The sequence below is a fragment of the Triturus cristatus genome, chromosome 1_2 (genome assembly GCF_964204655.1).
Source record: "Triturus cristatus chromosome 1_2, aTriCri1.1, whole genome shotgun sequence".
Classification (NCBI taxonomy): domain Eukaryota; kingdom Metazoa; phylum Chordata; class Amphibia; order Caudata; family Salamandridae; genus Triturus; species Triturus cristatus.
This window is the reverse complement of record NC_140580.1, coordinates 1,050,286,877-1,050,313,011: the sequence shown is the minus strand read 5'-3', so window position 1 is coordinate 1,050,313,011 and position 26,135 is coordinate 1,050,286,877. Positions and strand designations below refer to the sequence as shown.

Genomic DNA, 26,135 nt, shown 5'->3' with positions numbered 1-26,135 from the left:
TGTAGTAGGTGAGCTCCCCAGACGGACAGCGATGCGTCCGCAGTTAGAACTATTTCAGGAACCGGCTCTAGGAACGGTCGCCCTTTGGCAAGGTTTTTGGTGGTCCACCACTGCAGAGAGCGATGGGCACGACCGTCTACCAACACCAGATCTGATAATTGACCCTGAGCCTGGTTCCATTGGCGTGCTAAGCACTCTTGGAGAGGACGCATCTGGAGTCTTGCATCTGGTACTATGAATATGCAAGAGGCCATCATCCCTATAAGTTGCATAAACACTCGGGCTGGAAGAGAGTTTTGGCGCGAAGAGCGTGTATGCTTGCTATGCTGGCGGGACTGGGGTAGGCTAGCGCTCTTGAGGTGTCTATGGTGGCACCGAGGTATTGTTGTACGTGGGACGGATGCAGATGGGACTTGACATAGTTTACTGTGAAGCCCAGGTCGTGAAGTAGTTGGATAGTGAAGTGAGTGTGTTGTACACACTGGTTGTACGAGCTGGCTTATATGAGCCAGTTGTCTAGGTATGGGAAGACGTGGATGTGTTGTCTTCTGAGGTGTGCTGCCACTACCGCTAGGCACTTGGTAAACACTTGTGGTGCTGTGGTGACTCCGAATGAGAGTACTTTGAATTGGTAGTGCTGACCGTCTACTACGAATCTGAGAAACTTCCTGTGAGCATTGTGAACGGAAATGTGGAAATAGGCGTCCTTGAGGTCTATGGTGGCAAGGAAGTCGTTCTGGGAGAGCAGAGGAAGTACCTGCTGGAGTGTGACCATGTGAAAGTGGTCCGAGTGTATCTATTGGTTTAAGGGTCTGAGGTCCAGAATGGGTCTTAGAGAGCCGTCCTTTTTTGGTATGAGAAAATACAGGGAGTAAACTCCCTTGTTTTGTTGGTGGGTAGGAACTGGTTCTATTGCACTTTTTTGAAGGAGGGAGATCACCTCCTGCTTTAAAAGTGCCAAATGTTCCTGTGACATTGGGCGTTATTTGGGTGGAATGGTTGGGGGGGGGGGGGGGGGTAGATGTTAGTTCTAGACAGTAGCCTGATTGAATTATCTGTTGCACCCATCTGTCTGAGGTAATGGTAGCCCAGACAGGAAGGAAATTGTGGAGTCTGCCCCGACTGGAGTGGAATAGTCTGGGGGGAGTGGAGGGAAGTCATTGGGTGGGGGTGGAGGCAGAGCGGGAGGTGTTAGTATTGCCTCTGCCTTTGATGTTGTTACCCCTGTAACCGCCTCTTTGGTAACCCCTAGTGAAGGTGGATTGGGTAGGGGCCTTGTAGGAAGTGGAGGCGCTGTCGGAGGAGTAGCCTCTGGTGGTGCTTCTAAAGGAGGAACGGCGAAAGGAGCGCTTGGGAGCTTGCGACAGCAAGGCTCCCATAGATTTTGCCGTGTCTGTGTCCTTTTTCATTTTTTCGAGGGCTAAGTCGACATTAGGGCCAGGGTGTTTCTCATCAAAGGGGTGGTTGAGGATGGAACTCTGAACCTCAGGTTTGAACCCTGAAATGCGTAGCTAGGCATGCCTACGCAAAAGGATGCTGGTATTTATTGCCCTGGAGGCGGTGTCAGCTGCATCGAGTGTACAATGTATTAGTGATTGTTTTACTCTCCTGAATTAATTAGTTGGCCCTATTTTTGTATTTGTCAGGGAGGTGTTGCATTATGGACTCCAGCTCGTCATAATGTGCCCGGTCATATCTGGCTAGGAGCGCTTGGGTGTTAGCCACGCGCCATATGTTGGCCGCTTGGGACGCCGTCCGCTTGCCAGTGGCGTCCAGGAGTTTAGACTCCTTATCTGGCGGTGGAGCCTCACCTGATGCTTGGGAATTGGCACGTTTCCTGGCATTGGAGACTACCAGGGATTCTAGTGGTGTGGGGCTTCTAATGTAGGTTGATCTGTTGGGGCAGCCTTATATTTCTTCTCAATGCGAGGGTTGATGACCTCTGGTGCATGCTTAATAACCTCCTTAAGCATGGGCAGAATTGAGGTGGACCTCTGTGCAGTGTCAAATGTGTCTAAGAGGAAATCCTCCTCCACGGGGTCTGTGTGGAGATCAACCCCGTGGTAGTGGGCAGCCCTATGGAGTAGCTGGTTAAAGCACATTGTGTACTCGGGGGGTGGGGGGGGGGAGGGGGGGGAAGAGAGGAGGGGTCTGGAAGGGTTAAGATTGTCCTGCGGGACGTCTGGGATGTTGTAGTCGTCCCATGGGTCTGGGGAGCCCGTAGGAGTAGGGTCCCCTGTTGGTTGGTTATCCGCTCCGTCCCTTGTGTCGTAGCTAATGTCATCAGCATCCTCATCTGGAGATGGTGTGGGAGAATGATGGGGTGGGGGAGGCGGAGGAGGAGGTGGTGAAGGAATCCTTAAAGGGGAGTTGGCAATGTCTCTTCTTTGTGGTGGTGGAGCTGGTGCAGGCTTGTCCAGTGGTCTTTTTCTGGTGCTAAGCGTCAAATGCCCAGTCTTTGGATCCTTTACAAGGGTTTTTTGATAAGGATCGGGTCGAAACTGTTCATCTGTAGGGGGCAGATCCTTCGGTGCCAATGGTGTCGGAGCCGTGGGTTTTTTAGGCGTCGATTCGGCACTGGTTCTTTGTTTGGAACCGTGGGGTTTAGAAATGTCTTTTGGCTTCCTCGGTTCCGAGGTGGCTTCGAGGCTTGGGAGTCGAGGCTCTTCGGTTTCTTACTCGGCTCCGAGGATTTTATCGGTGCCAAGGAGCCGGTGCCAGTCTTCGGCGCTGAGTGCTTCGGTGTCTAGCTCGAAGCGGACAAGGAAAGGGGCGTTTTCTTTTTCGGTGCCGATGAGAGTTTTTCGGTACCGAGGGTAGGCTGGCTCAAGCCTGAGCCGCCTGAAGGCTTGGTGGGTTTCTTAACCGGGCCCGGAAGTGAGATATGGGAAGCAGTCTCTCTGTGCATACCTAGGCGCGAAGGCGTGACCGAAGCCTTTTTCAATGGCGTGGAGGGGGGTTTGGGGTCGGGGTCGACGTCTGTACTCGCGCCCCTCTGTGCCGGAGTGATGTCCTCGACGTCGGAGTCGTCCGCTTCGGAGGCGCTGACGAGGCCTTCTTCGGTGTGCTGTTGTTCCGGAACATCGACGCCTTCTTCGAAGATATCGGGGATCGAAGTCGACGAGTGAGCCATAGTTCTCCTTGCTCATCAGTCCCGAATCATCATCTTCGATCAGAAGGAGGCGCAAGCTGGACAGTCCCTTGCCTCGTGTTCTTGAGAGAGGCAGAGGTTGCACACCTCATGTAGATCGGTGTGGGGAAACTTCGACCCACATCGAGGACACTTTTTAAATGGCGTCCTTTCCATCAGCCAGGACAGGAGGCCCAGGTAGGCCCGAAGGCCTTCGTCGACTAACGGATTCGAAGACTTCGATCGTTGAGTCGCGTCGAGTGTGGAGAACGCGATCGAGACAATACCGTCGAAAGGGGAAGGATTGCGCACCGAACGGGAAAACTGGAACGGTTCCGAACTGGAGTGCGAAGAACACATCCGAGCCCGATGGCGGAAAAAAACATTGAGGATGGAGCCGAAGCCCATGCGGAATATGATCCAAAGGAGGAGTCACATACCTCGCGACTTCCAAAGACTTTCTAAGAGAAAAACTACTGCAAACATCCGGGCCCAACACCAGATGGCGATCTATGCACAGTGTGTAATCTGCAGCTCACATGCCTCGAACAAGTAGTTTCCTAAATGTGACTAGTGGAAGGATACAAGACAGCCAATCAAGAGGATGATAAATAAGCTAGGCTCTAGGAGAAGGAAAAACACAAGTGAAGGAAGAAAAGCCATCAAATAAGATGGAAGCAAAGGAGAGTGACAAGAAAGCTAATCAATGGTAAGCAATGGGCAGTCTCTAAGCCTAGCCTAATTTTTGGTATGGTCCATAAAACGTCTTTAGCAAACAGACTGTGAAAAATTGTCTGTATGTGAAACTTAAAAATAAAGTGCACTAAAGTGCATTTTTTTCGTTCGAAGGGGGTGGCCCAGTAGCAAATAGCAACCGCTTGCCACTCCAAAAGAAAAAAAACCAAGAGGGGTGGAGCGAGCAATAGTGGAGCAGGAAGGGAGATGGAGGGGAAGTAAACATATGAGTGGCAGCAGCAGCGGGGGGGAGTGTATACATTAGAAGAAGATAAAAAAGAGAAAGCCCAGCTGGGTGGGAATGCAATGAGGAGCTTGGAGAAGGGAGCAACACAGGGAAGGTGAGGATGTGAGAAGTAAAGTAGCATACGAGGCAGAGAGCTTGAAAGCAGATACACCCATGAAGTGCTGGAAAAAAAAGAAAAAAGCAGTTTCCTGATGTAAAAGGAAACTATTAATTCAATCAAAAGATAATAAAGAAGATATGTTCATGGGGGTGGAGGGGAACACAAGAAGAGGAAGTAATACCACAGCATAAAATGCAAGCAAATAAGATTAGGTGAATGTGTGACTTGAAGTGAATACAAACTTCCAAGACGCACCCATTTTCCAGCAGTGGTTTGTTTGGTGTTGATAACACAACAATTAGTTTTGATACGCTTGCTGCATTGTGCAATGGCTCATACATGTGGGAAAGAGAAGCACGCTTCGTCCCATAAACGCGTCTATCTAACTGCTACGAGTGTGTGAGTATTACGTTTGAAAGCAGCAGTACTCTAGCATATAGTGGTCATAAAGCAAGACTTAACAGTCAGCCAGAGGATTTGGGGGGAGGATGGAGTTTGTACATGTGTTTCTCCGGGTAGGTGGTTGGAGGGAGGTAAAAATAATTCTGAAAGTCACAGTAACACATATCATGTTACATAATCAGTTTAAACTGCGTAAATCCTTTCAGAAAAAGAAAACAGAGCGAGGACACATTGGGTGCTTATTTAATATTACCAATATTGCACCACATATCCTTTTCAGCAGGTCTAACAGGTGAGTTACAAGTGCAGAGAAAATGAAATATTGTATTGACATATTTGTTATCTTCTTAGTACATCTACTGATGTATATTATGATGATGATGTCAAGACATTCCCCATGAGAGATGATAGGTCAACAATACTATAAAAACCTGTGAAATCTCTATCAAATTGGAGAAACGTTACCCAGATTGCAGATCCAGATGAGCACAGCACCAGATTCCATCTTGACTGAAGAAGCCTCCTGCAAGACTATGAGGATCTGCGAAGCATTACAATCTGTCTTCACTAACAGGTGCAATGATTGTGTACCCATGTAGATGCAATCTGATGCATTTGTGCTCGAAACAGCTGGAAAGCTATTCCAAACAGACAACAAATCATGTTGTCCTGGTGTGCGCACCACCTCTGAAACTCAGGTTTATTATTTATTCAAATGCTAGGACTAGCATAGTGCTTGAAGATTGTACAGTTAGGGTGTTAAGGGCTTCAAATTGGGATGTTATGGTTTTTCACTGTAAATGTAAAGCTTTGCCTTTTTTTAATTCTTATCTTTTGTGTTGTTACCAATTTTGTGGGCACTAGATTCTGGAGTTTTATGATAATTTTGAAATAAATATGGTGAATTGCATATTCCATTTCTATTGATCTTGAGTGTGTACATCATTAGTGAACAATCGGTTAGATTACCATTGCTCCTGGTTAGAAACCTAAAAGCACTGACGCCACTTCCACTATGTACTGGGTGGGGTTCTGCAGGGCTATAAAAACCTTTCACATTCAAACATTGGGACATTGAACTAAGTTCACTCGTCATCTGTGGGCGTAAAAACAAACCTTGTAGCGCTGAGCCAGTGACTCACTTTATGCAACATGAGAACCGGTTCTCAAAGCTGGGAGGATACAAGGGTCGGTAAGGAATATGCGGCTAGATAGTCTCTACCAGATTACGCATTACAGAAGGTTAGTGACTTGAAAATCTGATGCTTTCACCCACAATTTCCTTACCTTAGAATAAATACCAAAGCAATACCTCCACAGAGGTGAATCTGCAAACAGGCTCAGACTGAAAAGTCCTGAAGGACTGGATGAGCAAAGTGCCTGGTACGCCGGACCAGACTATTAAGGCAGTAGTGTTTTGTAAACGTGTACAGGGATGTCCATGTAGTAGCCTGACAGATGTCCAGGATGTGGAATCTACAACCTAATTCAGTGCTCGCAGTTTTGGTTCTGCTAGAATGAGCACTCATGGGTTTGCTTCTTGGCCAATACGCAGCAGATCTTAATGCAGAGTACAATCCATCTGGAGATAGACAGTTTCTGCACTGCTTTCCTCTTCATCGTTCCTGTGAACCCAACAAAGAGCTAATAGTCCACCCAGTGTTCTCTGGTGCGGCCAATGTAGAACAACAAGGGTGAACACATTAATAAGGTTACAACCAAATTATGGTCCAATTGGAGAATAACAAAAGGTTTGTGGAAGACCTTTTAGAAAACGTATCACTACAGGTGACTTGTACAGAGAGGAGGGCTTGTCTGGCCCGTGCAAAAAACTGAGATGGCGACAGATACCCCCTAACTGTGCCCAGGGAAAAGCCTTGCTGGGCCAATGATAAAACTCTGGATAAATTCATCGGAATCTTCATGCAAGGCGGAACATCTTGGTTCATTTAGCAAGTTTATTTTTAAGGGTGTCAGATGAACACGATAAATAACTATACGAGACATTGGACAGATTATTAATATCATGGACATTTTTTGATTAATGTTTTCGGTAGATTATACAATTTTTAAAGGCATATGTTATTTACAGCTACGGAACAACTAACGATGTTTTAGGATGTAAGATAAGGGGATTATGGGAGTTGTATTTCAAGGAAGGTTTGGGTGGCTCAGGTGGAAGTTAAGATGCAGGATCAAGGGGAGGGTACAAGAAATGAGGGCGGAAGGTTGTATTTAAAGTAGAGCGTTATCGGAGAAGGTTGCGCTTCCGTTTCACAAGATGGGAAGATGATTCCGTTTTAGCAGGTACGTGAGGGACAGTGTCATTGCGTGTGAAAAGTCGAGGGTAATGAAGGAGGCGAGGTAGTGGGAAGGAGTGATTCGTGGTAAGAGGGAATGCAGCTGGGAGGATTTACAAGGGAAGGAGAGGAACGAGTTAAGAGGAGGGTGGGATTAAGTATAACAAAGATGTAGAAACGGAATCATAGTAGGAAGGATGGTTAGGTATGTGAAGGGGGGTTTGACAGGGGAGGTTGAAGAGGTTATGGTTGGGAATTAATGATTGAGGACACAGAATGTGGGGAGAGAGTCTAGTCATCAAAAGGTAGAGGGAAATTGAGCAAAACATATGTGATAAGTTGTTGGTAGCTAAGATAGATGAGTAGTGTAATCTACAAATAAGGTACATTAGAATGAGCTGATGTTTACATATTTGGAGGAATGATTTTTAAAGTATGTCCTATTGTTATTTACAGTTTTCCCTGACGAAGGACCCGTCGGGTCCGAAATGCATTGGGTTACAATAAACTGCTTTAAATAAATCTTGCTTTTGTATTTGTTTTTAGGAAGAGAGGTTCGGATGACCCACCAGAACATGAGAAACTTGGGAAATTCGCAGTTCCTTGCATGTCGATATGTTTAAAAAGAAAGTGAAAGGATGAAATATCGTGCATTATGGATTAAAAAGGATGCAAAGAAAACTAAGGATTAAGTGATAGATGCAAATGCTGAATACTGAATAAAAAATGGCTATCGCCACTGGATTGGGGCTAAAATGAGCCCCATAATTTCGGCCAATGATAAAACAAACCACAACACTTCAGACAAGGATGCAGCAAGGAAGTTAATGTGTTTTGCAGTGCACCAAGCCACAGACTTGTCACAAAGGCAGGTGCACATAGTCTTAGATGATAGACGTCTGGCTGCCATAGTGACCTCAAAGACTTTAGGAGGGAGATCAAAGACTCAATTGCTGCGCTCAATATCCATGCATGGGCCAGCCTGACTGATGCTCATTATCAGCAGGTTAAGATATCATACTCTCCATGTCCAGTCGGGAGCCTTCAAGAATGACTTGGGCCTGGTCAGTCTTCATGATCTTCAGAACTCAGGACAGAAGTGGTATCAGCGGGATGGTGTACCAGAGTCCTGAGCCCTATTTGAGACGAAATGAGTCTCTGAGCAAGAGCAACCTTGGAAACGCCAACCTGCAGAAGTGTAAACATTACTCTGAGGTGGCAAACAGATCTAACCAAGGTTCTCCCCAGTTGCAGAAGAGGCCTTTCACCACCTCAGGGTAAAGATGCTGTTTGAGATCCACAGGGCATTGATGGCCGAGTTTGTCCCACCAGGTGTTGCACAAGCAGGTAAATGTCCTGACTCTCCACCCATGTCTGAAGACAAAGTGCATCCTGGCACAGGGTCCAGGACAACACCCCACCCCACACTGTTTGTTACAGTAGCACATGGCAGTGTTGAACGTGTACACCTGAACCAGGCTCCCCTTGATGGATAGAAGGAAGGCTTTCAATGTCAAGTGGATTGCTCTCAACTCTAACAGGTTGATGTGGAGCTGAAAGCCCGTCTGACACCACAGTCCACCGTTCTTCACCTCTCACAGATGGCTGCACCAACCCAGAAGTGATGCACCCAGAAGTGATGCACCTGTCACTTCATTGGGATCTAGCTGGGGGAAGGGAAAGGCGGTCCTCCACTGGCCCAATCACAGCCGTTTAGCCACCAGTGAAAGTCTTCTGTTTTCTCCAATATCTGGACCAGATCAGAGAGGTTTCCCTGATGCTGCACCCACTGGGCCTTCAGTTCCCACACCAGAGCCAACATAAACTAGCGGGCATGCTTTATCAACAGGATGCAGGAGGACAAAAGACCCAGAAGTCTCAGTCAGTCTTATCAAAATCCAGGATAGAGGCGGAAACATCAGAATCATAGCCTGAACATCCTGGACTTGCCGATCCAGAGGATAGGCTAATTACTGCGCTTATCCAGAACGGCTCAGATGGAACGGAGCGTCTTAGAGGGAGTCAGGCATGACTTTGGCACATTTACAGGTAATCCCAGTGAATGCAGTTGGTCCCCCATAGACTGGAGTTCGGTGATGACTGCCTAGGGCAAGCCCTCCCCCAAGAGCCAGTTGTCAAGGTAGGGGAAGACTGGAATACCCGACAGTCACAGGTAACCTCCAACTAACTTCAAGGACTGAAAATACTTGTGGTCTGCCATGAACCGCAGGTAACATCTATGGGCCAGTAGAACAGGGATGTGGAAGTACACGTCCTGAAAGTCCAATGTTACCATCCAGTCCCAAGGATCCAGGGCAGATAGGACTTGAGCCAATGTGAGCATCTTGAATTTCTCCTTTTTTAGGAAGTAGTTGAAAGGGCACAGGTCCAATTTAGGATGGAAGAAAGTACCAGGAATAGCAACCACAACCTACTTCTGATGTCAGCACCCTCTTGATGGCTCCTTCGGTCAAAAAAGCCTGCACTTCTGGACACAGCAGGGAGAGATGGTCCTCCATCAGCTGATCTGGGGACAGTGGCATGGATGATGGGGTTTTCGTGAATGGAAGGGCGTTACCCCACTGGACTATTTGGAGCACCCACTTTTTCGAGGTTAGGGCTTGCCAGTGGAGCAGGTGGTGCCTAATCCTCCTGCCAATTGGTTGCCTGTCCGTGATATTGAGAGGGCATATTAAAGGTGTCTGGCGGTTGCTGCTGCCCGTGGGTGAGGTTCGAGTGGGTTGGTTTAATTTCTTGCCTTGGGTCTCATGAAGCTTGTGGGAACCACGTCAGCTGTTGAGAGGATTGGGGAGCTTGTTGGCCGTGGTGACTGAGTAGTAATGGACAAGGCTTTTAAACCTACCGTAACCACGGAAGGAGTGTATGGCAGAATGAGGATTGCAGGGGGCCATGGTAAGTCCTGGTGGTAGCCCTACTGTCTTTGAAGTGCTAAATATGCCTTATCGCTATACAGGCGAGTGCAGTAAAAGGGCATGTCTATAAGGGATGCCTGGACATCATCCAAGAAGCCGTTTGACATCAGCCAGGCATGGCGGCAAAGTGCCACCGATGAATAGATCCCTCTATCTAGTGAGTCCATCGTGTCTAGTCCACAACGTATAATGAATGTTGCTGAATACTTGATGTTGGATATATCGTAGGTCAGATTGGCTTGGGCCTACTCAGAGACAAGCACTTGCACAACAGAGTCTCATTCTTTGTGGGTATATTGCCCCAAGAAGCATGTGGAGTTCACAGACCACAGTGCAAGGCTGGTGGAAGAGAACATCTTCTTGCCAAAGGTGACCAGCCTCTTTGATTACCTTTCCGTGGTGTGGTAGGGAATGCACCAGGGTTAACTTTGGACATGGAGGCCGGGATGACCCACCATTCCAGGTTAGTGTGCTAGGTGAGGAAAGCTGAATCTCCAGGAATGTGGTGGCAGCAGGAAATTGTCCTATGCACAGGAGTGACTGTGCAGGGCTTTGCCCAGGCCCCAGGCATGACATCAGTGAGGGCTTCATTAAAGGGGAGGAGAGGTTTTGAATGGGCCGCCGAGGGTTGAAGCACCTCTGTCATGATACTGGTCTTGACCTCTACCAAGGGCAGTGTAAGATATAGGACCTCAGCCACTCGCTGCACCACTAGGTTAAAGGAAGCTCCTCCCTCCATAGCCACACTAGGAGGCGAAACTAAACCAGTATAGCAGGGAAGGTGTCTAGACAACTGGCATCAGCCAGTTCCTCATACCAGCTATCTTCGGGCCAGGGATTCCACAAGGGGGTCAGGATAAACATACGTATCCTCAGATCCACCCCAAGCATATTCCTCTCAGGAGATATCAGAAAATGGAGGCACTCTCAACCGTCGAGTAGTGGTTCGGTTGACGTCAGAGGACACCGTCCTGGCTTTGTATCCGATTCGGGAATAACTATGGGGTCTGCCCTGCCACTGGGCGTCCATGGCACTGGGAACAGACGCCACTAGACCGAACCCTGTTGAAGGTTGTGAATTCACGACTGGGCTTGATCCGGATCAAGAGACTGATCCAATGGGCTTGACTGGCGTGGAGGGCAAATCAGCTGGCTGCAATCCAGTCAGGTTACTGTTCGGACCTGTAGGGCCCTAAGGCGCTCTAGGTGGGTTGGCTTGTCCAATGATGAGGTGCATAGTCTAGGAGCATTCTTTCATGTGGGTGGGTGGGTCACTCCGGCTTTGGAAAATTTAGGGAAGTGGGAGTAGACCCAGATTCAGGCTCTGAGGGGTAGTGTGAGAGCGGGGCCTAGACTTTTAGTCTTATTCCAACACCTGGTCTGATGAATTGGACAAGAGTGGTGAAGCTAAAGAATGCCTTGACTTCTTGGTTCCTTTTTCTTGTAAGACTCGCCTAACTAAGATTTTGACTGTGACGATCAACTAGACCGAATCCATGAGCGGGCCAGGGACTATCCATGCGACTGGAACGGTCCAGAGTTGACCGATGTTGAGCAAACAGGAGCTTTAAGGCACACTCTTGAACCGCCTTGGCGTTCATTGCATGGTAGTCTTGAATGGCCTTGGGAGTCGTGGCCCAGCTCCAGGCACCATAAGCAAACCAGGTGGTGGTCCGTCACAGACATTTGCCAGTGGCAGACTCCACAGGGTTTAAAAACCACAGGTTTCTTAGGGGACATACCTAAGACACACTGGGAGCTAAAGCTTAAACAATTGTAGACAAAGCCGAAAAAAGTAGTCAGTAGATGACTGAGGTAGCCTTTCTGTAAGTGCGCCAACGGCGCAAAAAGAACTCAAGACAGCATGCTGGGGTGGCGTCTATATAGGCACTGCACACGGCACGGATGAGACAGAGTTGTTAGGCGCAATCTACCAGCAAGTAGGGGTACTGCTCAAGGTGTTTCAGATGCAGTCTGATGCCTGAGGAATATTCTAAAGTAAGGATTACAGAGGCTAGAAGTCTCTATCAGATGAAATGCTTCTGGAAAGGTGCAAATACATGAAGAGGAAGGAAAGCCATCAAATGAGAAAATGCAAATGACAGTGACAAGAAAACCAACCATTTGTGTGCAGTAGGCGTACTCTAAATCCACTGAAAGTGTATTGTATAGCCCACAAGAGATCTTGCGCTCTAAATTTTGAGTGGCATTAGCCTTTGAACAGCAGAGCTTGACCGCTCTCAGAACCAGACCGATGCCTGGGGAAATTTCTATAAATAAGGAATCTGCAGAAAATATAATCTATTACATGTTTGAAAGACAACTTTAGTGGTAGCTGAGATTAAACCTGCAGGCATTTATGAACTAAACAAGAAAATACGACTTTATTAGGTTTATTACATAAACAAAATTATGTGGTCAAGAAATGTAATGGCTTACCCGAATTTTCTCAATTTCAGTTTTATTTGAAGACTGCTGTTTTTCAAGTCTTTCGCTCAACTGGGAGCAAATCTAAAAGAAAACATTTTTGAATTCAATGGTAAATTCTGCTCTACTATTACACAATTCTTTGAAATTCTGAACGCTAAACAAATAGAGTCAACACACAAAAACACATAATAGGCTGGTTTCCTAGTACAGTAACTGCTTCTTTCAAAGCCGGTGTGCACATTTCCAACTATTTGCTGACAAAACATAATTATTTAGTTTCCATGGTAATCTATCAATAAAAATTAAACCTGCCATATAGACCACTTTTAAAATTAATTGACCACTAAATATAGAGGTTTGATTTACAAGCAGATGTTTAGGGCACTGTCTTAAAACGGATCTCTTCCAATGAGTTGTCCTGCTCATTGTCCCACTAGCTGCTCTGCCAGCAACTCGCCAACACGTGTCATATTTCCAAGTTGGACTTTGGAAAAGTGGTGTTCATAATCCAGATCAACTCCTGGCCACATTATTGGCCTAGTGCCAATGTACTTGCCAAATCTTCACCTCTCTCCCGTATAGACAAGGCCAAACAAATTCAAGAAGCCATGCCATACACTTAGAGAGGGAGAGTCTTCTTTCTGGAGCAGATCAGACTATCATGCATTGCTGATGGATAGTAAATGTCTAACAGCATATCTCCTTGCGCAGACAACTAGGTAAGGAGCTGATCTTTGGAAGACTCAGCACTGAGATGCTAGGCTGAGAAAGGAAATGGCATCAAAAATAATGGGATTGCCCTGTGTCCATTAGAACCTGGGTACAAAATATTATAGATTACAATGTGTTCTAGCGGGTGTGACAATTCTATTGCGTTAGAAATGGTGCTGGGAAGTCACACCTATGCATAAAAATCAATATATGGTCTTCAAAATACTAATAAGGGGGCGTGGGCCCAAGTTGAATATTAGTAAACCCACCCCAAAGTTCATTACTGGAATAAACACAACCAAAATTATTGTATAGTACATTTAACATCATATCTAAATAGTAGCAAAACGTATTTACTTTTTTTTTTTTTTTTTTACTTTTTCATATGAGGTGGCCATAAACCCAAAAGGATGTGACTTTTGTGATGAAGTGACATGGAGTGAGAAAATAAAATTGACTTTACAATACAGGCAAATACTGATCAACGTAATGGACATAAAGACACATAACCTAAAACATTATTGGCACTTCTAGGTTGGCTGATAAATAACAAAGCAATGTGATTGCAGTCGACGCTTCAACCCTGTGTTTATGTGCAACTGGTTGGACATCACGGCGGGTCTTCCTCAGGATTAACGAAAAAGGTAACCGCCTTGGTGGCAAATGATATTCTAGGATAACGGGAGTTCTTCCACGCCTCAATGGAGTCAAAAAGGTTGTTCACCTAGGTTCCAAAATCAGCTAATCAGAATCCTGCAAGGGGAGACCCTCAATGGGGTTGTTGTTTAAAATATTTGACGCAGGAGGGGGGGATGAGCACAGTATCCCAGCATCGCGGATGTGCTCTCTGAGCGAGCTCCGTCGGCCCTGCACAAATCCTTAATAATCCTACCTTACACCACTCTTTCTGCGGCGACAGCCTTATCCCGGTAAACACCAAGGGAGTCGAGCGGTCCGGTTCCTGAGGTCCTGGTTGTGGATCGGATCACCTACCATTTGGGCTGCGGCGGCCGGGCAGGAACGGAGAGCCAGCGGCCGATGGATTTTGGGCATGCTGTCGCCTGGAGAGGTGTGCGGCTGTCTTGGATGCCCCGGAGGCCTGTGACTAACGAGGTGGGGCCGGAGGTGACGCCGCGGTGCGGACGGGTCCCACTGCAGGGGTCACGACAGCCGTCCCATCGGACCGCACGGCAGAGAGGGGCATGCGAATGGAGTGCAGCCGAGCCCGGAGTCACTGAGGGGTGCATCCTAGAAGACACTGTTGCGGCCCGGCCCGGCTGCCGAACCGGCCCATTGTGTGGTTCGTTTGCCACATACTGCCCGGAACAGGATCGTGCCTGTGTCTCCCCAGGGGCCCGTGTGGATTTGGCAACCTACTCCTGAAGCAGTGTGGGGCTTACAACTATAAATCGCCAGGAGGTACAGAGCCCAGCCTTGTCCCCGCTGCATAAGAGCTTGTCTGCAGTTGGACTGGACAGCGCTGCAGACGGGGGCCTGCAGGTGGAGCGTCACCAAGGCCTGTGGTGACACTGAGGGGTGCATCCTGGAGGGCGCTGTTGCAGCCCGGCGCGGCTGCCTTGAATTGATTGTGGCCTGGACGTCCTGATCGGCCGATTGTGTGGTGCAGCAGCCGTGACTTGCCCAGCACGAGGCTGCGCCTGTGTCCCCCTGGTGCCAAGGTGGATTCGGCAGCCGGAGCCTGAAGTGGTGTGAGGCCTACAGTCGGAATTGTCTGGAGCTGTGGAGCACTGCTGTGGCCCCCGCCGACGACGAATGGTGCTCCCGGTTGCGGAGGCGGCCGGACTAGGTGTTTTTTGCGGCTTGCGGCCGGTGGGGCCCTCCCCTGGTGTGAGGTATCGGTATGCGGGGAACAACTGGGCTGCCTGGAGTGTGCAGTGGCCTTACTGGGAGGAAACTCGGGTGAGCCACGTGTGGAGGGAGTCACACAGCGAGAATTTCCCGAGGGGCAGTCGGCCTCTTGGGTCGACACTTTGCTGATCGTCCGGCGGCTGTAGCCTTGCGGTGGTCCGCACGGTACACGGCGGATTCAACCTTTAGTGTGTGAGAGGCAGATCCTGCGGGAGTGGCCGACCAAGTGTGGGGAGGCATTGGCTGTGTAGCGGGTGGCTGCTATCCAGATCATCCAGACGTCGTTGGTCCATCACGTCTAAGGATAAAACATTTGGCTCCGGCCTGCAGCTTGGTACCCTGGACCAGTTCGCAGCCACAACAGCGCTGCACGCAGATGGTCCTGATGCCGCACCTAACCTGCCAGATAATGCTGCTCTCTTGGAGGCAATGGACTCAGTCTAGGCAGATCCTTGAAACACAGATTGGAGCAGTGGGCTCTGAGGTCACTCGCCTGCGTAAGGACCTTCATAACGCAGCTGACCACATTACTGAAGTGGAGACCAGGGTTTCTGGAGTTGAAGATGCAGTGTCTACATTGCAAAATACAGGTAATTTCCTGGAACAATTGACCAAAGGGCTGGCCCTGCTTGTGGAAGATGCCGATGGACGTTCACGAAGAAATAATCTGCGCTTCATGGGTTTTCCCGAAAATTGCAAGGGTAACAATGCAGGGAAGTTTCTCGCGAACTGGCTTACTACATGTATCCCAGGCGATCTCCTCTCCTCATGTTTTGTAATTGAACGTGCCCATAGGGCTCTACAGTCAAAACCCTCACCAGGTGCCAGACCGCGGTGCCTGATTGCATGACTAACATTTTCATGATCGTGATGTGATCCTGCAGCAGGCACAGCTCAAAGCAGATCTCACATATGACTCGCGCCCGAATCATGATCTTTCCGGAATACACTAAAATGGACCAGCAACAGCGTCAGTCGTTCATTGCCTCCAAGGCACGGCTGCGGGATCTCAAAATTCCATACATGCTGTTATACCTGGCCCACCTGAGAGTGGTCTTCAACTCTCGCACTATCTTTTTCGAAACCCCGGAGGAAGCTTTTGCCTGGATGCAGGAACGACGATCCGTCAAACCACACTCTCCACCACCTAGAGACCCTGATTCATCGACGGGTGATCAGAGCCACACGCAGACAAAACCCAAAGATAGACGCCACAGATCCAGATGGAGGTCCAAAAATAAGGAACATGATGCAGAGCTTGTGCCGCCCTCCAAGAAATTATCTTGTGACTTTTATTGTTCATACTCATGGGGTCGAATGGTGGGCTAATCTTTCCTGTACATTGGTTTTCAGGTTTAGGTTGGGCCAGAGTCATGGGTCTGCTCCACCTCCATCTCCCCCCCCCCACGAGTACAACTTGGGACATGTTAGGGACCATGGGATCCATTGGAAAGTCTGCACCCGCTACCCTGTTGGAGGTGGAATGTATTACTTACTGATGTTACTTCTACTGTTGAGGTATTGGGGTGGGATGGGGGTGGGGTTGACATTCTGGGATTGCCTTGTTATTTTAGATAATTGCTGCGTGGCGAACAAACTTTCAGAGTGCTCCTGTCCAGGTATGTTCAATATAATAATTCACCTTGTCATGGCACAATGGCAGCAGAACCTATAGTGCACTCCTCGGGGCAGCTTCATACACTAGAGGTATGCTTGATAGCGGTCCTTAGACAGGCCAAGCACATCAGTGTTGACGTTCTTCTGCTGCAAGAGACCCATATGTTGGGCACTAAAGCCCCGATATGGCTTCATTCATGCCTTTCATGCAGGGTTTGCCAGGGGCTCCAGAGGTATTGCCATCCGGATCCATCGGAGAGTACCCTTCACATTAGTACAGAAATGGACCAATTTAAATGGTTGATATATCTTTGTACATGGGTCGGTGGCTAGGGAGGACGTGGTGCTTGGCAGTGTTTACGCCCCCTCGCCCAGAGCTTTGTGGATCACCTAGTGGGAATACGGAGTTACTCACGGAGAAGCCTCTCGATAATTGGTGGAGATTGGAACAATGTCATGTCCCCAACCACAGATATATGGCCTCAGGCAGGGGAAGTTGTAGGGACCTCCGATACTAAACTACAGACTCTGGTGAACATGCTAGGATGGGTGAATACCTTGGGGTCCATTACCTCGCAGTGGCTAGCTATACTTACTTCTCCCATACCCACACTTCGTACTCAAGGCTAAATTATATATTTACCCCAGGCACGTTTGTCCATAGGGTCCCTGCGGCGGTGATCCTACCTCTAGGCTTTTCGGACCATTTGCCTGGTTCCATTTAGCTTCTGACAGGTCCTGATCGGCCTCCTTTCAGGTGGCTGCTCTCAACATGGAATTTACGATCGCATGGGTACGACTGGTGTCAACCCGGAATCGGATCCATGAAATCCCACTGCCGCCGAGGCCTGAGGCGTCGCGCGGTGCCTGATGGGGCCCTCTTCCAACCCAGCAGGGCCCGAAGGTGCACCAGAGGTGTCAGCCCGCTCAAATACTTGGCACACCGCCGTGTAAAATTCTGTCATTTGAGTGGGGGTTGCTCCAGCCCTCGGAAACGGGGAGGTCAAACCTGACTCTGGCTCCACAGAACAGTGCCTGAAGCACAAGTTACGTACCTTCGGTAACGATATATCTGCAAGAAACATTAGTTAGTTAAAGATTCCTTACCTTAGAATTACCCCCAGGCATCAGACTGGATCCGGAAAGATTTTGTCAGCAGTACCCCTTTGCTTTGGAAGGTGGCGTTGGTCAGCTCCGTGTCCGTCGTAGTGGTCGCCGGGATGACGTCGCGGCAGCTACTTAGACGCCGCCCTCGCGAGCTGACATCAGTTCTGTACATGACTTTCCGCACCAGAAACACAGAGCCATGCAAGACACTGACCATTGGTGCACAAAACTAGGGCCCTGAAAGGATGTCCTTAACCCTAGAAATCAGTTCCCAGAACGGGGAGGATGAGTGAGGCGGTAAGGAATCTATATCTAACTACTGTTTCTTACAGATAAATCGTTACCGAAGCTAAGTAACTTGTGCATCTGAAAGAAAAACATTAGTTATAGATTCCTTATCTTAGAATAGATACCCCAGAAATACCAACCCCGGTGGTGGGTCTGCGAACTAAGATCACACCAAAAAATCCTGGAGAACAGAACGGCCAAAAAAGCCATATCTCCGGACTTGGCTGTCCAGGCAGAAGTGTTTGGTGAACGTGTGCAGCGATGCCCACATGGCTGCCTGACAGATATCATTCAGAGGCAGTAGTGGCTGCTGTCGCCCTGGTGGAGTGAGCGCGTAGCCCGACTGGAGGTTCCTTTTTAGCTAGAGAGTAACAAGCCTTAATACACTACACGACCCATCGAGAAATGGTGCGTTTGTGTACAGCCCGACCCTTTTTTGCACCCACGAAACCAACAAAAAGTTGATCATCCACCCGGAACGGCTTTGTGCGATCCAGATAGAGGGAGAGCGCACGTTTTGGGTCCAGACGGTGGAGCCTCTTCTTCCTTTGAAGGAGGCAGAAAGAAGGTGGGCAAAGTAATGGTCTGCCCAATGTGGAAGGCAATGACCACCTTAGGAAGAAAGGATGGACGGGTCCTGAGAACCACCTTGTCTGGATGAACAGACGAGAATGGAGGTTTTGAAGAAAGAGCCTGGAGCTCACTCACCCTTCTAGCAGAAGTGATGGCTACCAGGAAAGCAGCCTTTAGAGTCAAGAGACGCAATGGAGAGTTATGAAGCGGCTCAAAGGGCGCGCACATTAAATAAGTTAGCACAAGATTCAAGTCCCACTGAGGCATAACTAAAGGGATTGGAGGTAAAAGATGTATTAAGACTTTTAAGAAACGGTTAACTACCGGGGACTTGAAAAGAGAAGGCTGATTTGGCAGCCGAAGGAAGGCAGAGATGGCTAAAGCTTGATAGTGCTCAGAGCAGAGCCCTGCTGTGCTAAAAAGTGAAGAAACAAGAGTACTTCAGAAAGAGGGGAAGAAAGGGGATCCACAGCCTTTGCTGTGCACCATGCCACAAATTCTTTCCACTGACAGGCGTATACCGTCTGAGTGGAGGGACGCCTGGCTGCCAAGATTACGTCACAAGTTTCGGGAGGCAGGTCGAAAGACGTCAACTGCCGCCGCTCAATCTCCATGCAAGAAGGTGGAGAATGGACAGGTTCAGGTGGAGGACCGTCCCCTGCTGCTGCGACAGAAGATCCTCCCGAAGAGGCAGTCTGATCGGAGGATCGATGGCTATGTTGAGCAGCTTGGGATACCAGACTCTTCGTTCCTAAACTGGAGCCACAAGAATAACTTGGGCCCGGTCGCGCCTGATCTTCAGCTCTCTGAGCAGAAGTGGTATAGGCGGAAAGGCGTACAACAGACCGCAACTCCACTCGCAATGAAAAGCGTCGCCGAGCGAGTGCCGCCTTGGAAAATCCAACACGCAGAATTGCTGACATTGCGCATTCTCTTTGGTGGCGAATAGATCTAAGAAAGACTCTCCCCACTGTTGAAAGAGACCTTGCACCACCTCAGAGTGAAGACGCCATTCGTGATCCATCATGCACCTGTGGCTGAGTTTGTCCGCCTTGGCGTTCAGAGAACCTGCCAGGTGTTGAACCACCAAGGAAATGCCTTGATGTTCCAGCTATGTCCAGAGGCGGAGGGCCTCCTGACATAGGGTCCACGACCCCACCCCACCCCACCCCACCCTGTTTGTTGCAATAACACATGGCGGTGGTGTTGTTCGTGAACACCTGCACTACTCTTCCCAGGACAAAGGGAAGGAATGCCTTCAGTGCAAGACGAATCGCCCAGAGCTCCAGAAGCTTGATGTGAAGCCCGGACTCTGCCAGAGACCAGAGGCCTCTGATCTCCGCCTCTATCATGTGGCCGATCCATCTCAGAAGGGAGGCACTGACCGTTACCGTAGGAAGCTTGAGGTTGAGAGCCTCGGCCACCCTACACAACACCACAGCGTATGACGGTCCCTCCTCCGTAGCCACGGTAGGAGGAGACAACATGCTAAGGTCGGGTGAAGCGTCAAGACCACTGCCATCCACCAGTTCCTCTCTCCAGTCCTACTCAGTATCTAGCTGGTCAGTTAAAGGGTCACCTGACCCCTCCCAGTCCTCCTCATCATCATCCTCTGGGTGCCACTGTTGTTGGAAAGGGACCCCAGGAGTGAACAGGAGCATAAAAACCCCACCCGGCGCCGGGTCTGGCTCTGTGTCCACGTTGAGATGGAAGCCGGGGTCGAACGCCGTAGTGGTGCCGTAGGAAGCGGTGCCGGTGGAGATGTAATGAGGTCAACCGGCGCCGATCCGGATCCAGGCCTGGATCCAAGGGGGGCCAGCGGTGGCGGGGCTGCTGGCAGCGAAGACCTAGGCCTCCCAACTGAGACAGCGGGGCCCGAAGTCGTGCCAGCGCGGTCGGTCTGCCCAAAGATGGCATGCATCGCCTCTTAGAACGTACGAAGCTGGGCGGGGGTCGCTCGGAGTCGAACCTTTGGGCTCCGCATGCCTCGTCGGATCAGCCAACCGACGAGGAGAAGTCGAAGAGCGACTATGCTTCTTTGACTTCTTATGCTTTCACTTACCCGACCCAGAGTGTGAAGACTTTGATGATTTCGAACCGGACTGGTGGTGGCTCCGCGACTGGTCCTTCGACCTCCCTCTCGACCAGGACCTTGAACGGCGCGGAGCCGACTGTGTTCAAGCAGCTTTCGGGACCACTCCCGCAAAGCCTTCGGGGCCATCGACCAACAGTCGGAGCAAGACTGGAGGTCGTGGTCTCGCTCCAGGCAAAAGAGGCACACGCGGTGCGGATCCGTCACCGACATAAGTCGGTTACACAAACCGCAGGCCTTGAAATTGGGCAACCTTCGTGCACCTGTTCTGAGTCAGAGACTTGAAACAAGAAGTCGACAAAAGTCGAGAAACACGTAGTCAAAAAATTACTGAGGTACCGCTCTTCCCGGATCAGCGCTGGCTGGCACGGCGAAAGAAAGAACTGACGTCAGCGCGCGAGGGCGGCATCTATGTAGCTGCTGCGACGTCAGCCTGGCAACCACGATGCAGAATGACGTGGAGCCGACCGTCGCCACCTTCTGACGCGCAGAGGTACTTGTGACGAAAAAACTTTCCGGCATCAGTCGGACGCCTGGGGGTAATTCTAAGGTAAGGAATCTATAACTAACGTGTTTCTTTCAGATACATCAATGTTCCTCACTTGTCTCGTCAATCCTCAATGGACGAGGTGAAGTCAAAGTCTGCTTAAACTTCTTGTGCCTCTCTACTGAGTGTCTAGAGGACCTAGAGTGCGACAAAGAGGACTTGGGGCTCCTGGAGTGGTCCGTGACCTTCTCATCCTCAATCAGGACCAGGTCCTCTACGAAGTCAGGCTTGATGGCGACCAAGTTTTTGTTGCGCTCGAAACACCATAGGCACACAATGTGTGGGTCGGTAAAATCTTCAACTAAGCATTGAAAAAAGAGACCGGGGGGAAGATCTTCTCCAGATCAGTGCTAACTGGCGCAGAAAGAAAAGAACGGTCATCCCCGAGCCTGGGTGGCATCTATATAGGTGACTGTGATGTCACATCTGGTACCAACAACACAGACGTCGCCACGCGGAGCTGAACAGAGCCACCCAATGGCGTGCAAGGGTACTGCTCACGCAAACGTTTTCAGATCCAGTTTGACACCTGGGAACTTCAAACATAAGGAATCTGCAGCTTAAAGTCTATCAGATCAGGATGTTACTATTTACAATAATAGGTTAACGTCAATAGGTTGTGTGCTGACTATTCTTAGTGTCTGATGGGACGTAGCACACCATCTAGGATGGTAGACATGCCCACTGCTGAGTAGAAGTATATAGATTTGTAGGGCAACGGTGGTAGAAAGGTGCTGTTAGCAATGGTAAACAGCAAATTAATGAATTTTAGGATCTTGGACATATTTTTGCTATGTTGGACGTATATGTTAGTAGTATATCCTTACTGTGTTTCGCTATATGATAGTGCATGGTATGTACTGGTGGACAGTGCTGTCATGAGAACTGTTATAATGAACAATATAGCATATATGAGCTGTGCAATGTTCTTTAACAGTGTATTGTTGGAGGAGGTGTATGTGTTATGTGATTAGAGATGTGGGCTGCGAAACACCCATTCATTACATATCTGTGCTATGCTGGAGAAGTAGACCGTGTTCTAGCTAATGTGTCTGGTTGAGGGTTTGTGTGAGGGTCCATGTCTAGAATAGCTTTGTTGAGTGAGAATAAATTAGAAGACCTAGTCGGCGTGCTGTTGTCAGTTCCATCAATAATTCACCTTGTCATGGCACAATGGCAGCAGAACCTATAGTGCACTCCTCGGGGCAGCTTCATACACTAGAGGTATGCTTGATAGCGGTCCTTAGACAGGCCAAGCACATCAGTGTTGACGTTCTTCTGCTGCAAGAGACCCATATGTTGGGCACTAAAGCCCCGATATGGCTTCATTCCTGCCTTTCATGCAGGGTTTGCCAGGGGCTCCAGAGGTATTGCCATCCGGATCCATCGGAGAGTACCCTTCACATTAGTACAGAAATGGACCAATTTAAATGGTTGATATATCTTTGTACATGGGTCGGTGGCTAGGGAGGACGTGGTGCTTGGCAGTGTTTACGCCCCCTCGCCCAGAGCTTTGTGGATCACCTAGTGGGAATACGGAGTTACTCACGGAGAAGCCTCTCGATAATTGGTGGAGATTGGAACAATGTCATGTCCCCAACCACAGATATATGGCCTCAGGCAGGGGAAGTTGTAGGGACCTCCGATACTAAACTACAGACTCTGGTGAACATGCTAGGATGGGTGAATACCTTGGGGTCCATTACCTCGCAGTGGCTAGCTATACTTACTTCTCCCATACCCACACTTCGTACTCAAGGCTAAATTATATATTTACCCCAGGCACGTTTGTCCATAGGGTCCCTGCGGCGGTGATCCTACCTCTAGGCTTTTCGGACCATTTGCCTGTTTCCATTTAGCTTCTGACAGGTCCTGATCGGCCTCCTTTCAGGTGGCTGCTCTCAACATGGAATTTACGATCGCATGGGTACGACTGGTGTCAACCCGGAATCGGATCCATGAAATCCCACTGCCGCCGAGGCCTGAGGCGTCGCGCGGTGCCTGATGGGGCCCTCTTCCAACCCAGCAGGGCCCGAAGGTGCACCAGAGGTGTCAGCCCGCTCAAATACTTGGCACACCGCCGTGTAAAATTCTGTCATTTGAGTGGGGGTTGCTCCAGCCCTCGGAAACGGGGAGGTCAAACCTGACTCTGGCTCCACAGAACAGTGCCTGAAGCACAAGTTACGTACCTTCGGTAACGATATATCTGCAAGAAACATTAGTTAGTTAAAGATTCCTTACCTTAGAATTACCCCCAGGCATCAGACTGGATCCGGAAAGATTTTGTCAGCAGTACCCCTTTGCTTTGGAAGGTGGCGTTGGTCAGCTCCGTATCCGTCGTAGTGGTCGCCGGGATGACGTCGCGGCAGCTACTTAGACGCCGCCCTCGCGAGCTGACATCAGTTCTGTACATGACTTTCCGCACCAGAAACACAGAGCCATGCAAGACACTGACCATTGGTGCACAAAACTAGGGCCCTGAAAGGATGTCCTTAACCCTAGAAATCAGTTCCCAGAACGGGGAGGATGAGTGAGGCGGTAAGGAATCTATATCTAACTACTGTTTCTTACAGATAAATCGTTACCGAAGCTAAGTAACTTGTGCATCTGAAAGAAAAACGTTAGTTATAGATTCCTTATCTTAGAATAGATACCCCAGAAATACCAACCCCGGTGGTGGGTCTGCGAACTAAGATCACACCAAAAAATCCTGGAGAACAGAACGGCCAAAGAAGCCATATCTCCGGACTTGGCTGTCCAGGCAGAAGTGTTTGGTGAACGTGTGCAGCGATGCCCACATGGCTGCCTGACAGATATCATTCAGAGGCAGTAGTGGCTGCTGTCGCCCTGGTGGAGTGAACGCGTAGCCCGACTGGAGGTTCCTTTTTAGCTAGAGAGTAACAAGCCTTAATACACTACACGACCCATCGAGAAATGGTGCGTTTGTGTACAGCCCGACCCTTTTTTGCACCCACGAAACCAACAAAAAGTTGATCATCCACCCGGAACGGCTTTGTGCGATCCAGATAGAGGGAGAGCGCACGTTTTGGGTCCAGACGGTGGAGCCTCTTCTTCCTTTGAAGGAGGCAGAAAGAAGGTGGGCAAAGTAATGGTCTGCCCAATGTGGAAGGCAATGACCACCTTAGGAAGAAAGGATGGACGGGTCCTGAGAACCACCTTGTCTGGATGAACAGACGAGAATGGAGGTTTTGAAGAAAGAGCCTGGAGCTCACTCACCCGTCTAGCAGAAGTGATGGCTACCAGGAAAGCAGTCTTTAGAGTCAAGAGACGCAATGGAGAGTTATGAAGCGGCTCAAAGGGCGCGCACATTAAATAAGTTAGCACAAGATTCAAGTCCCACTGAGGGATAACTAAAGGGATTGGAGGTAAAAGATGTATTAAGACTTTTAAGAAACGGTTAACTACCGGGGACTTGAAAAGAGAATGCTGATTTGGCAGCCGAAGGAAGGCAGAGATGGCTAAAGCTTGATAGTGCTCAGAGCAGAGCCCTGCTGTGCTAAAAAGTGAAGAAACAAGAGTACTTCAGAAAGAGGGGAAGAAAGGGGATCCACAGCCTTTGCTGTGCACCATGCCGCAAATTCTTTCCACTGGCAGGCGTATACCGTCTGAGTGGAGGGACGCCTGGCTGCCAAGATTACGTCACAAGTTTCGGGAGGCAGGTCGAAAGACGTCAACTGCCGCCGCTCAATCTCCATGCAAGAAGGTGGAGAATGGACAGGTTCAGGTGGAGGACCGTCCCCTGCTGCTGCGACAGAAGATCCTCCCGAAGAGGCAGTCTGATCGGAGGATCGATGGCTATGTTGAGCAGCTTGGGATACCAGACTCTTCGTTCCTAAACTGGAGCCACAAGAATAACTTGGGCCCGGTCGCGCCTGATCTTCAGCTCTCTGAGCAGAAGTGGTATAGGCGGAAAGGCGTACAACAGACCGCAACTCCACTCGCAATGAAAAGCGTCGCCGAGCGAGTGCCGCCTTGGAAAATCCAACACGCAGAATTGCTGACATTGCGCATTCTCTTTGGTGGCGAATAGATCTAAGAAAGACTCTCCCCACTGTTGAAAGAGACCTTGCACCACCTCAGAGTGAAGACGCCATTCGTGATCCATCATGCACCTGTGGCTGAGTTTGTCCGCCTTGGCGTTCAGAGAACCTGCCAGGTGTTGAACCACCAAGGAAATGCCTTGATGTTCCAGCTATGTCCAGAGGCGGAGGGCCTCCTGACATAGGGTCCACGACCCCACCCCACCCCACTTGTTGCAATAACACATGGCGGTGGTGTTGTTCGTGAACACCTGCACTACTCTTCCCAGGACAAAGGGAAGGAATGCCTTCAGTGCAAGACGAATCGCCCAGAGCTCCAGAAGCTTGATGTGAAGCCCGGACTCTGCCAGAGACCAGAGGCCTCTGATCTCCGCCTCTATCATGTGGCCGATCCATCTCAGAAGGGAGGCACTGACCGTTACGGTAGGAAGCTTGAGGTTGAGAGCCTCGGCCACCCTACACAACACCACAGCGTATGACGGTCCCTCCTCCGTAGCCACGGTAGGAGGAGACAACATGCTAAGGTCGGGTGAAGCGTCAAGACCACTGCCATCCACCAGTTCCTCTCTCCAGTCCTACTCAGTATCTAGCTGGTCAGTTAAAGGGTCACCTGACCCCTCCCAGTCCTCCTCATCATCATCCTCTGGGTGCCACTGTTGTTGAAAAGGGACCCCAGGAGTGAACAGGAGCATAAAAACCCCACCCGGCGCCGGGTCTGGCTCTGTCCACGTTGAGATGGAAGCCGGGGTCGAACGCCGTAGTGGTGCCGTAGGAAGCGGTGCCGGTGGAGATGTAATGAGGTCAACCGGCGCCGATCCGGATCCAGGCCTGGATCCAAGGGGGGCCAGCGGTGGCGGGGCTGCTGGCAGCGAAGACCTAGGCCTCCCAACTGAGACAGCGGGGCCCGAAGTTGTGCCAGCGCGGTCGGTCTGCCCAAAGATGGCATGCATCGCCTCTTAGAACGTACGAAGCTGGGCGGGGGTCGCTCGGAGT

The 26,135-nt window shown here is 49.6% G+C and overlaps 1 protein-coding gene across 2 annotated transcripts in view; it reads right to left on the bottom strand.

The window, feature by feature from the left end:
• The window catches only part of RABGAP1 (RAB GTPase activating protein 1), a 1,076,978-nt gene that overhangs the window by 80,873 nt on the left and 969,970 nt on the right, over positions 1-26,135 (bottom strand). For both annotated transcript variants that reach the window (XM_085612417.1, XM_085612408.1), the window contains exon 25: positions 12,287-12,358. In XM_085612417.1, the coding sequence (XP_085468543.1) occupies positions 12,287-12,358 (72 nt within the window). The remainder of the gene's footprint in view (positions 1-12,286; positions 12,359-26,135) is intronic.